At 40.0% G+C, this 13,292-nt stretch overlaps 2 protein-coding genes across 2 annotated transcripts in view; one reads left to right on the top strand and one right to left on the bottom strand.

Moving 5' to 3' along the window:
• The first annotated feature begins 38 nt into the window (after positions 1–38).
• LOC777593 (uncharacterized) overlaps positions 39–13,292 on the top strand; it is a 90,194-nt gene continuing 76,940 nt past the window's right edge. The window contains 1 exon segment of the mRNA NM_001078140.2: positions 39–94. The gene's annotated coding sequence lies outside the window, so the exon portion shown is untranslated.
• Positions 6,535–10,729, bottom strand: SPINK7 (serine peptidase inhibitor Kazal type 7). The gene is made up of 4 exons (XM_002689283.6): positions 10,594–10,729; positions 9,207–9,232; positions 8,309–8,433; positions 6,535–6,855 (listed from the first exon to the last, which is right to left on the bottom strand). The coding sequence occupies exons 1-4, from the start codon at positions 10,712–10,714 to the stop codon at positions 6,810–6,812; spliced, it is 318 nt and encodes a 105-aa protein (XP_002689329.2). The 5' UTR covers positions 10,715–10,729; the 3' UTR covers positions 6,535–6,809.

Below are 13,292 nucleotides of genomic sequence, written 5' to 3'. Positions count from 1 at the left end.
TGTATAGAGTAGCCTAGGGCTACATTCCATGAGGTCACAAAGAGTCAGACTGAGCGACTAACGAGTGAGCGGCTAACAGTACCCTGGTTTTCAAGTATGTTAACTCATAACTATATCTGCTTGTTTTAGCTTGATAGTCATATAGGTTCAGACACATTCTAAAAGATCTGCATTTTTTTCTCCCATCTTCACATTACGATTTTGATGTTCTATTTTACATGTTCTTGTTTATCCTTTTGCTATTGATTATAGTTTTATAATTTAAAATTGCTTTTATAAAATTTTTGATGGTTTCCTAATCTACTGGCTTATGTAATAATCTTCAATCCTTTCATATATTTGCCTCTCCTGTTGTATTTTTTCCTTTCCTATAATTTTTTGTTTCTTCTCCATTTAGAGAAGACCTTTAAATACTTGCTGTTAGGTTTAGTACTGTTGTATTCTTTTAGTTTTTGCTTCTCTAAGAAATTTTTTATCTCTCTTTTGTTATAAATGATAATTTTACTGAATAGAGTATTCTAGGTTACAGATTTTTCCCTTTCAGCACTTCAATTGGTCATACGTCTCCCTTCTGGCCTACATATTTTCTGCAGAGAAATCAGCTGATAACCTTATGAAGCTTCCCTTGTAACTTACTCTTTGTTTCCCTCTTGGTGCCTTTAGAATTATCTCTCTAAGTTTTCCCACTTCAATTATGTTTTGGTGTGGGTCTGTTCATCTTGTTTGGGACCCTCTGATTCTTGTACCTGGATATCTGTTTTCTTTTAGGTTTGGAAAGTTTTCAACCATAATTTCTCCAAATATATTTTTGATACTCTCTTCTCCTTCTTCTGGAATCTTAATTTTACATAGGTTCACACACCTTTATATTATCCCATACATCTCATATGTTGCTTTTATTTTCTTTTTATTTGTTTTTCTGTCTGGTGCTCTGATGAAGTATTTCCATTATTCTGTCTTCCAGATCACTTATTTATTCTTCTATGTTAGTCTGATATTCATTCCTTTTATTTTGGTTTTTATCTTTGCAACTGACTTGTGTAATTATGATTGGTTCCTTTATAGTTTCTAGTTCCTTGTTACACTGATCTGCATTGTTATTGATAATCTTTCTTATTTTTTCATCATTTTTACTACCTCCTTTTTGAACTTGGGGTCTGGTAGACTTGAGAGGTCTGTTTAACCATTTGTTCTTTCAAGGGATTTCTCTATTCTTTTAATTGGAAATAGTTTCTCTACTTTTTCATGTTATTTAACATTCGTTGTCTCCTTGAGTTTATGGGAAACAGTTATCTACTGTGGTCTTCAAGGGATGTTTTAATGTGGGACTATCCCTGTGTAGACTGTGTGAGTCTGGTGTTTTCAGTGCCAGGGCTGTTTTGGTATGGATGCCACCCCCTTCTTTCCTCAGCATGTGCTGGTTTTTATCTCCTTTATAAAAGGTGTGATGGTACAGTAACCAGAACCTGAACTGGATAATGGAAGGGGTCTCCTCTTTGCTCCATGGCTGTCACAGCCCTGTTGATGGTGATATCTCCTCCCCAGTTTTTAGATTAGAAGCCCTGAGGGTCAGGTTCACTAAGGATCTGTTGCCTTTGTGTGTTCTGTCGCCAAGGAGGTGAACACTGAAGCGAGTGAGGCCCACGTGGTCAAAGTGAACTTATGGACTGCATTTGTGGTTCTGTCCAGATGCAACCAAAGTTTGTGTCCCTTTCTCCATTGTGTTTGTCCCAGACTACTGCTCGGCATTGTAGCTCCAGGAATGAAGATGGTTTTGCTTCTTCTTCGGACCTGGCATGCCTTTGTTTAGAGCTCCCCCAGGATCTCTTCACCCTAGATCTGGCTCCAAAATGTGGTATTAGTTGGGTGGAACTTGAGTGCTCCTGCCTAGAAAGGGACCTCTGAGTACTCCTTCCCAGGTGCTGGACACTGGGACCCACCCCTGATGTGCACATACATGATGTTGATTTGCCTCATCACTAACAATGCTAACTTTAATCACTTGAGTAAGCTGGTAATAACTTCCAGGTTATCCACTACTAAGTTACTCTTTTTAGTTTAAAAATTAATAAATATTTTGTAGTGATATTCCTTGAGATTATGCAAATATCATTTTTATTGCGGTTTTGCTCATGCTATTGTTCTAAGTGAGGCCATGTTCAAATGGAGCAAACTATATAAGTAAATGTGTGCAATCTTACATGTTTAAACTACACATTCTCCTTTTCTCTTCCTAGTATCAATTTCTAATGAACAGAAATGTTACCATTTCTCAAACCAAGAAAAATACATGAGCATTTACTGGTCATGAGTATTTAACATGGCAAGCGTATTCCAAAAGAATGTAGTATATATTTTTATGCCTTTGTAAGTGATGGAGAAGAATGGGGATACACATTATAATCATCCATTTTCACTTCTATAAGACTTTATAATTTACAAAACACGTTCACATGCATATCTCATCTGATTCTCACAATATGTGTTAAACAGTAAAGGAAAAGATACTGCACACCTGGAGTACCTACTCACAGCTACACACCTGGTAAAAGTTCACGTTGGGGTAAACACACAGTCTTCTGTTTAAAGTTTCCTTGTGTTCTCCTGAGTTGCTTGGTGGAGTTTTATAATGAAGACAGTGATGATGAGGATGATAAAGACCTCAGTGATGCAAATGTTGACAAGTACAGAGAAGCGAGTAAAACTAAATAAAATCATGTCTTTGCCAAGGCCTAAACTTGGAAATTTTAAATTTTTTAAATAAATTTAAAATAGGAAAAGCAGTATGTCAAGGCTGTATATTGTCACCCTGCTTACTTAACTTATATGCAGACTACATCATGAGAAATGCTGGGCTGGAGGAAGCACAAGCTGGAATCAAGATTGCCGGGAGAAATATCAAGAACCTCAGATATGCAGATGACACCACCCTTATGGCAGAAAGTGAAGAAGAACTAAAGAGCCTCTTGATGAACGTGAAAGAGGAGAGTGAAAAAGTTGGTTTAAAGTTCAACATTCAGAAAGCTAAGATCATGGTATCTGGTCCCATCACTTCATGGCAAATAGATGGGGAAACAATGGAAACAGTGACAAAGTTTATTTTGGGGGGCTGCAAAATCACTGTAGATGTTGATTGCAGCCATGAAATTAAAAGACGCTTATTCCTTGGAAGGACAGTTATGACCAACCTAGACAGCATATTAAAAAGCAGAGACATTACTTTGTCCGCAAAGGTTCGTCTAGGCAAGGCTGTGGTTTTTCCACTGGTCATGTATGGATGTGAGAGTTGGACTATAAAGAAAGCTGAGCACTGAAGAATTGATCCTTTTGAACTGTGGTGTTGGAGAAGACTCTTGAGAGTCCCTTGGACTGCAAGGAGATCTAACCAGTTCATCCTAAAGTAGATCAATCCTGGGTGTTCATTGGAAGGACTGACGCTAAAGCTGAAACTGCAATAATTTGGCCACCTGATGCAAGAGCTGACTCATTTTAAAAGACCCTGATGCTGGGAGGGATTGAGGGCAGGAGGGGAAGGGGATGACAGAGGATGAGATGGTTGGATGGCATCACCAACTCAATGGACATGGGTTTGGGTAGACTCTGGCAGTTGGTGATGGACAGGGAGGCCTGGCGTGCTGCGGTTCATGGGGTCACAGAGTCGGGCACGACTGAGTGACTGAACTGAACTGATTTGACATTTACATTTATGATTGGATGTCTGGCTTTCCTGAACCAGAGATAATCCAGAGCCCCAAGTATGGGGGCAAGACTGATCCATTCTTCCACAAAGTTTCCAAAGAACAAAGAGGTCCAGGTCATTGGCTTAAGGAAGTCAAGTGCATCGTGTCTTCACTGGTACAGGCAGAATAACTGTGGAACATGAAGAACCCATTCGCTTACCCCACCTCTCAGGCAACTCTGTGAGACTGCTTGTAGACATGGTAGGAAACAAATAAGATTGTTAGAAAGGATACTACTGTCAGCTTTATAGCCACAAACTAATAACCAGAAGGAGATCCAGACTGAGACATGCAGTGAGTTGCTGCTGCTGCTAAGTTGCTTCAGTTGTGTCCAACTCTGTGCTGTCCCATAGACAGCAGCCCATCAGACTCCCCCATCCCTGGGATTCTTCAGGCAAGAACACTGGAGTGGGTTGCCATTTCCTTCTCCAGTGCATGAAAGTGAAAAGTGAAAGTGAAGTCACTCAGTCATGTCTGACTAGTAGTGACCCCTTGGACTACATCCCACGAAGCTCCTCTGTCTATGGGATTTTCCAGGCAAGAGTACTGGAGTGGGGTGCCATTGGGCAAACTCAATTAAGCCTCAATAGAAGCAGCTTGTCACAGAGGCACAGAACTGGTTTGAAATCATTTAACTCAAAGCAACTGGATCAAAACAACAGTTCAGGCTGAAAAATTATTTTGTTATAAATGATTATGACAAAACATTTATAACAAGTGTTATAAATTCCTTAGCCATGTTTTATTTTTTCTGTTAGTTTGTGGTTTAGCTTTTTACTTTAATTCAGTTTTAGCCTTTCATTACTTGGGGAAACCAACAACAGGAACTGATTTGTCATAGTGTAAATAGTCAACAATAAGATACTAAATGAAACAATCTACATGTTTATTAACTGAAAATGAGTTAACTCACTATATTTTTGTACATATTGACTTTCAAACACAGTTCTTAAGGTCAGGTTACTGGGGCCACCAGTCATGACCTGGTCATCTATAAAGAGAGTCACATGTGAACATACACCTATGTAGTTACTAGCATACAGTGAGATTGTAGTTTCCCATGACGTAATCACACATACGCAGAGTGCAACATGCATATAAACATAGGCATTTCAGTTCAATCAATGAATAGAAATAAGACCCAGAGACAGCAAAACATTAGGATTACAGTTTTTAAAGTTTAGGACTGAGTTCGGTGTTGGTTCTCAGATTCATTTATATGAAATGAATTGCATGAAGATTAATGTTAAAGATTTGTTTTGAATTTTGATTTAAATGATAGAATAAAGAGTTGGCCTTTGAAGGGAGTGGTTAAGCCTTATGCTATAGAGCAGTTGTGAAAGGTAAAAATTGGGATTTAGATGTAAGGTGAATTTTGGGTTTATATGAAATTAGAATTTATTTTTAAATGTTGAGGTGTAAGCTATCAATTAAGCTATAAGCCTAGATAAGGATTTGACTGTAGAATAATATACGTGGTAGACATTTTGGAAGTGAGTCCCCAGGTCTCTTCATTTTGAGACAAATGTCTAATAACTTAAAATTTCCCCAAGTGTTTATACGGGCATATGTGCTTATCTGACGATTGCTACAAAGGGATGTACAGTCAGACCTTGAGATATGGAGGCTGGAAGGCTTTGAATAAATAAAAGATGCTTATAGAAACTATAGAAAGTGAGGAAAAGGTAATGAATTTAAGGAAAAGTTTGCAATAAGAGATAACAGGGAAGGACTATATAGAAAAAGAAAAAAATAGTATAGAGAAAAGGAAAACTATTTGAGAGAGAGGAAAAGGGAAATGAAAAGAAAGGAGAAACGATGAGGTTTTGTTTTTATTCACTACTCAGCATTTCTGGACCAGGGTTTCTTCTCTTTTGTGCATTTAGACACTGGTTCTTCATGTTTACAATTTGGTTGAGAAGGTGTGTCACGAAGATCAAAGACTGAGAAATATTAGATTTGAATTAAGCACTATGAACTATCTAGGATTATGGATAAATTAGGCATTTAACATTAGAATTAGGGGATTGAGAATCTAAAATCATGGGTCAGGATTTATTCATATGGAATAGCTGATGTTTGTGGCACAATTAGATTGATAATTAAAATGATAAAGATGGTTCAGAGCTGTGTTAAATTTGAAGTAGGATTTGCAACTGTTCCTTCCTCCCTGAGTAGAATCACACAGCATCCTTGTTAAAACAGACTGGTATGTCAAGTAAAGAAGACTCAATTAGGAATTAGAGTTTCATTAGAACAATTAGGAAATTAATTGCCCAAATAGGGTCCCTATTGCAAATTAAAAATTTTTGTCAATTTATTTTAAACATATACTTTTTAAAAACCTTAGGAATAAGTTAGATTGTTTAAGCTATGTCAGAGAGTTCAGTGGTTTATTTTGATAATTTTTGCTATAAAATGTGTTTATGAAATAAATTTGTAGTTGTGAAGCCATGTCATTCCTGAAAATATTTATGACTGTGCTATAGGCATTACAAAGGGCTTCCTTGGTGGCTCAGTGGTAAAGAATCCACCTGCCAGTGCAAGAGATGTGAGGTTGATCCCTGGTCTGGGAAGATCTCCTGGAGAAGGAAATGGCAGCCCACTCCAGTATTCTCGCCTGGGGAACCCCATGGGCAGAGAAGACTGGTGGGGTGTAGTCCATGGGGACACAAAGATTCGGACTTGACTCAGTGACTGAACAACCACAGTAGGCATTGCACATATTTTGCTCCTTATGTTCCATTTAAAGTAGGTTTTTATCTTTTGATCTATTGAAGTTACTAGGTAGATAGTAGTTCTGCAAAGTTTTTAATAAGTGTAATTATTTTGATGCTTAGAACTCAACAATGAGCTGTTACAATTTCGTTGTACTTTTTAGTTTATTTTGACATGTATTTGTCAGTCAGTGAGACAGAAGTCTGAAGGAGAGCACAACTTTCCCCACCCAACAAAGATGACTCTGGGTCTGTCTCTGCCCCCTCCCTACCAGTTCCCCCCTCCTGGAACCAGGAATGATGATGATGGCAATGATGATATCCTTGCTCTGTATCCACGTCTGTAGGGAAGTTAACATACTCCTTCATGAAGAAACTGAACTTTTCCATAACTCTTCCTATGGGAAGACACAATTAAGAGGATCATTAACACAGGAGGAAAATTTACATTATCTTAGAGCTGAAAGGAACTACAGAGATTGCAGCCATAGCCTAATTTTACACATGAGGAAAATGAGTCCTTAAAAAGGAGTGTCCTTGCTACAGGCAGTTTCTGACAGAGCGAGTAGCAGAATGTCCCTAGTCCAGTGATATTTTCATCCCACCTGCTCCCTCTACCGATCCTAGAGCCCAGACTAATCACCCAGTGTCTTAAACCAGCAAAGAAGGAGAACCTCTGACAAGGGAAGTTGGGGTGGCCGGCCCCTCGGGCTTTCCTGGTCCGCAGGGCCCGTGGTGAGGCTGGGCCCTGCACTAGTAAGGGGAACGTCCACCACGCGTCCTCTTCAGTGTCCTTGGATGCAAGCTGTTTTCTAGGTTGAGGGCCCAGTGTCTGTGCACATTAGAGAATCTTCCCTTCTGTGAAATAAAAGCCCCTGAGTAGGAATCAGTGTGTAGACATATCATTCTGGGCTCAGACCCTAATGTGATATTTTAACTTGTTAAGATAATCACAAAGATGGGAAAAAAAAAAAAAGAAAAACAGAAAAACACAAGAGCTAAGTGGCCAAAACCCAGGGGTCTAAAAGAGAGTTAACAGTGAGCAAAGGGAACTGGTTGTTACCACTCCTGAGTTGCCTATTTTGCATGAAAGAAGTGTCTTCTGCCTGATTATATTGCCTTCCAAAACATTGAGTAAGCCAAACAAAATAGTTAAAGCATGTCCATGAGGATTCTAGCCCAAGTCCTGACAGCTTGGACTTTATTGTATTCCTTATTTCAGATTGAAGAAAAAAAAATCTTTGTGGTAGCCTTATCCTCCCTACTGCCTCAGGCTACAGATATTTACAGCCACCAGGAAATTGAGGAGGATAAAGACCTTCTGGTCACAGTTTATCTAAGAATAATCTATTGGCCATTAAGTCTCTGAGAAGTAGGATAAGAGGCTTCTATTCTACATGATAGGATAGTAGTTTTGAATTATTTTTTAGTGTGGGATTCAGAAACATTTCTTCCAATAAGAAATTATGTGGAGCTCCACTACTTAAAAGAGTCCAAAGCTGGTTCGAACTGGAGACCTCCCCAAATGAACTCTGTAACCTCTTGGGTGACTCCTAACTTCCCTCTACAGAACCTCTGGGCTCTAGAGACAGTAATTTGAAGGCTTCTGGTCTTGTTAGACTTTCAGCTGACAGATGGGAATTAAAGGCTCTGTCATGGAGGGACCAGTCCAAGCTGGCAGAGCAGGTGGCTCATCCTTAATCCGACTGTGAGGCAGCAAGTTTTCTCTCTCCCAGACACTCTTGGTGCGTAAGTACAGTTTTTAGAGAACTGAGCATTCTAGTGGAAAGAGGAGAAGATTGCAGTGAAGGACGGTGCCCTAGCTTTTTTTCCTTCCCATGAGATACTCACAAATTCTCAATACACAAGTGGCATTCATTCCCATAGGTGATGTAGTCAGAACCACAAACAGGCAGGTATGTGATGGGGCAGGGGATGGCCACCACTGGGTACTTCTTGTAAATGCTGCAGTTCACCTGCAACATACGCAAGAGAATGTCCTGCTTTTCTCCTCATCCTTAAGCTAGGCTACCCTGGCCTCTATCTGACAGGAAGCACAGTACCATCCGGAAGTTCCAGCTCTTATACTCTGAAACTGGTGTGCTACTTCTATTGATAATATTGTGACCACACTGACAAAAGCTAGTACCACCAGTATCACTTCTATTACTACTAGTACACACAGTTAACAGCTCCTGCGTATTTCCTTGCCAGGCATTAAACTTAAATCTTACATGGATTTTTTGTTTGTTTGTTTAATCTTCAGAAAACTGAAGTGGATAGGTTCTACTATTACCCCTATTTATAGATGAGAGAGATCTGGGCTTAAAAAAAGAGGGAATTTGTATAATATAAAAGCTAGCTAGGGTAGGGCTGGGATTTGAATCCAGAATCTGTGCTGTTAACCAAGGTAACTGTCTTTTGCCTCTCACATGTTGCCTTTTCCATGGAGACATCACCAGCTTCTCAGCTAGAAGTACCCTCTCTCTTTTTTTAAATTCTGGAACATTTTCTTTACACTTAGATTATTTGCTTATATGTATATCACATTTCTACAGCTGCCTTCTGAAAAGTAGAGGCAACTTACCTACAGCTGCCTTGCCTTTCACCTGTCCACTCACCCCACCACAGGCATACTGAATTAACCTTTCATATGTATTTCTCAAGTGTTTGTTGAGTAAATACAGTAAATATAAAATTAAACTAAGTAGGAAATTAAACAAATTAAATTGTGGTTCAGTATACTCACTGTTTTCAAAGGCAGGCTAGCAGCTTCTGAAAGAGAGATTCAGTTGGAAATGTTAAAAATAAAGCAGAGTTGTGAGGTCTCATTAATTAATGTAAAGTCAGTCTGTCGAATAAGACTCTGTGGTTCCTCTGGTAATTAGTTTCAGCACCTACCCTGTCCCTTCACAAAACCCAACTGTATTCTGAAGAAGCCAGATGGCCACTGTGTTAGGTAATCCTTGGTTCAAGTAAGAGAATTATCCAAATTTCCTCCCTTTATATACCACAGGATGTTTTCTGGAGCTCATTGTGTCTCTGATAATGTTTTAAATCAGATAGCAATAAAAGTATTGCACTCACTGTTTCTAAGAGCCTGAAGCACCATCTTTGATAGTCTTCCCCTCCTAATTGATATGAAGAAAAGTAGTAGAATATCTCTAAGGTATTATAATTTTATTTAAGTAATTTTTCACTATATAAAAGTTTAATTGTTGACTCCTGGGTTTTGGATAATTTTTTTTCCTATTTTCCTGGATTAATTTGGAGAGAGATTCAAGTTTTTCTGCATCTTTGTGATGAGAAGTAGTATCTCATAACACCGGCAGTTTCCAGGTCCTAATAAAATGGGCTTCCCCAGTGGCTCACATGGTAAAGAATCTGCCTGCAATGCAGGAGACTCAGGTTCAATCCCTGGGTTGTGAAGATCCCCTGAAGAAGGGAATGGCAACCCACTCCAGTATTCTTGCCTGGAGAATTACATGGTCAGAGGAATGTGGTGGGATACAGTCCACAGGGTCACAAAGAGTCAGATATGACTAAGCGACTAACACACACAATAAGATGGTAGACTTATGAAAAAAGTAATGAGTGTGTGTTTTTGGTTTTGGTCCCATGAATGGAAATAAAAATCCTTGAAAGGGAATGTTCTAGATTCAAACCCTTCAACTCCAAGTGGGACTTAAGATTCTCCCTTTCCAGGCCAGGGCTGTTTCTATTACAAACTGCTGCTGCTGCTGCTGCTAAATCGCTTCAGTCATGTCCGACTCTGTGCGACCCCATAGACAGCAGCCCACCAGGCTCTGCCATCCTTGGGATTCTCCAGGCAAGAACACTGGAGTGGGTTGCCATTGCCTTCTCCATTGTGTGAAAGTGAAAAGTGAAAGTGAAGTCGCTCAGTCGCGACCGACTCGTAGCCACCCCATGGACTGCAGCCCACCAGGCTCCTCCATCCATGGGATTTTCTAGGCAAGAGTACTGGAGTGGCTTGCCATTGCCTTCTCCGCTATTACAAACTAGTATCCTTTAAATCCACATGACCAGACATTTCTCTGAGATGTTCATATCCTAGGAGGGGCTATGTCAGAGAACAAGCTTATGGCTATTAAGGGCACTATCTACCCTTAACTCACCTGAGCAAGAGCAGAGATGGGCCACTACACAGAGCAGAAGGAGACCCCCAGTAGTCTTCATGATGGAGACTGCTGTGATGCAGAGGTTACTCAGGATGGTCACAACAACTGCATCAGCCATACTCTAGGAAAGGGTCATGTTTATAAGGCAATGTTTGATTTCTCCGCCTTTCCTGTGAGGTCATGCAAAGTCAGGGTTGGCTCTGAGAGGCTCTCAAAGCACAATGTCACACCCTGGGTGGTGTTACAGTCCTTGCCACTTAATTGCTACTTCCTGTTTGATCAACAAATTGATTATTCAAGGTGAGAAGTATTTTTCTGCCTGCTCTAGGGGTGGGGAATGTTGTTCCTTTAAATTCTAAAATTCAGAGTAGAAGAGATTAAGTATAGGCTACTTGACACAGTTATAGAATAAATGAAAATATCAAACTTTCTGTATTTCACCAAAATAGAGACTATTACCCTCAGATCAGTCAGATTACACTTTGTACTTGTGCTGTGTTGCTCAGTCATGTCCAACTCTTTGCAACCCCATGGGCTGTAGCACGCCAGGCTCCTCTGTCCATGGGGATTCACCAGGCAAGAATACTGGAGTGGGTTGCCATGCTCTTCTACAGGGGATCTTCCCAACCTGGGGATCAAACCCAGGTCTCCTGCATTGCAGGTGGAATCTTTACCATTTGAGCCACCAAGGAAGCCCAAGAATACTGGAGTGGGTAGCCTGTCCCTTCTGCAGGGGATCTTCCTGACCTAGTAATCAACAGGTTACACTTAGGTTTATATTTTGGCTCCTGGGAAAATGTTGTTTTACTTTCGAGGCAACAAGTCCATGAATCAAAGAAAAATAATAGTGAAAGGAATAGTGACCTTAGCCCTTTTGAGGCTTGGAGAAAGGCATTGACGTTTTCTGACAGAATGTGGTCCACTGGAGAAGGGAATGGCAAACCACTTCAGTTTTTTTGCCTTGAGAACCCCATGAACAGTATGCAAAGGCAAAATGATAGGATACTGAAAGAGGAACTCCCCAAGTCAGTAGGTGCCCAATATGCTACTGGAGATCACTGGAGAAGTAACTCCAGAAAGAATGAAGGGATGGAGCCAAAGCAAAAACAATACCCAGCTGTGGATGTGACTGGTGATAGAAGCAAGGTCTGATGCTGTAAAGAGCAATACTACATAGGAACCTGGAATGTCAGGTCCATGAATGAAGGCAAATTGGAAGTGGTCAAACAGGAGATGGCAAAAGTGAATGTCAACATTCTAGGAATCAGCGAACTCAAATGGACTGGAATGGGTGAAATTAACTCAGATGACCATTATATCTACTACTGCAGACAGGAATCCCTCAGAAGGAATGGAGTAGCCATCATAGTCAACAAAAGAGTCCATAATGCAGTACTTGGATGCAATCTCAAAAACGACAGAATGATCTTTGTTCATTTCCAAGGCAAACCATTCAATATCACAGTAATCCAAGTCTATGCCCCAACCAGTAATGCTGAAGAAGCTGAAGTTGAATGGTTCTATGAAGACCTACAAGACCTTTTAGAACTAACACCCAAAAAAGATGTCCTTTTCATTTTAGGGGACTGGAATGCAAAAGTAGGAAGTCAAGAAACACCTGGAGTAACAGGCAAATTTGGCCTTGGAATATGAAATGAAGCAGTGCAAAGACTAATAGAGTTTTCCCAAGAAAATGCACTGGTCATAACAAACACCTCTTCCAACAACACAAGAGAAGACTCTACACATGGACATCACCAGGTGGTCAACACTGAAATCAGATTGATTATGTTCTTTGCAGCCAAAGATGGAGAAGCTCTATACAGTCAACAAAAACAAGACCAGGAGCTGAGTGTGGCTTAGATCATGAACTCCTTATTGCCAAATTCAGACTGAAATTGAAAAAGTAGGGAAAACCACTAGACCATTCAGGTATGACCTAAATCAAACCCCTTATGATTATACAGTGGAAGTGAAAAATAGATTTAAGAGCCTAGATCTGATAGATAGAGTACCTGATGACTATGGACTGAGGTTTGTGACATTGTACAGGAGACAGGGATCAAGACCATCCTCATGGAAAAGAAACACAAAAAAGCAAAATGGCTGTCTGGGGAGGCCTTACAAATAGCTGTGAAAAGAAGAGAAGCGAAAAGCAAAGGAGAAAAGGAAAGATATAAGCATCTGAATGCAGAGTTCCAAAGAATAGCAAGATAGAGATAAGAAAGCCTTCCTCAGTGATCAATGCAAAGAAACAGAGAAAACAACAGAATGGGAAAGACTAGAGATCTCTTCAAGAAAATTAGAGATACCAAGGGGACATTTCATGCAAAGATAGGCTTGATAAAGGACACAAATGGTATGGACCTAACAGAAGCAGAAGATATTAAGAAGAGATGGCAAGAATACACAGAAGAACTGTACAAAAAAGATCTTAATGACCAAGATAATCACGATGATGTGATCACTGACCTAGAGCCAGACATCCTGGAATGTGAAGTCAAGTGGGCCTTAGAAAGCATCACTATGAACAAAGCTAACGGAGGTGATGGAATTCCAGTTGAGCTATTTCAAATTCTGAAAGATGATGCTGTGAAAGTGTTGCACTCAACATGCCAGCAAATTTGGAAAACTCAGTCCACTCAGCAGTGGAAGAGGTCAGTTTTCATTCCAATCCCAAAGAAAGGCAATGCCAA

This window comes from Bos taurus, chromosome 7 (assembly GCF_002263795.3).
Source record: "Bos taurus isolate L1 Dominette 01449 registration number 42190680 breed Hereford chromosome 7, ARS-UCD2.0, whole genome shotgun sequence".
Classification (NCBI taxonomy): Eukaryota; Metazoa; Chordata; class Mammalia; order Artiodactyla; family Bovidae; genus Bos; species Bos taurus.
Note: the sequence above shows the minus strand (reverse complement) of the source record. Positions and strands in the feature narration are given on the sequence as shown.

Bases quoted from the DNA above. Each gene is read 5' to 3' on its own strand.
- SPINK7 (XM_002689283.6), bottom strand. From the start codon at position 10,714: ATGGCTGATGCAGTTGTTGTGACCATCCTGAGTAACCTCTGCATCACA. The intron at 8,434-9,206 runs GTGAGTATACTG...CGTATGTTGCAG, and splicing joins CTAGCCTGCCTTTGAAAACA to GTGAACTGCAGCATTTACAA. The intron at 6,856-8,308 runs GTGAGTATCTCA...GTCTTCCCATAG, and splicing joins CACTTGTGTATTGAGAATTT to GAAGAGTTATGGAAAAGTTC.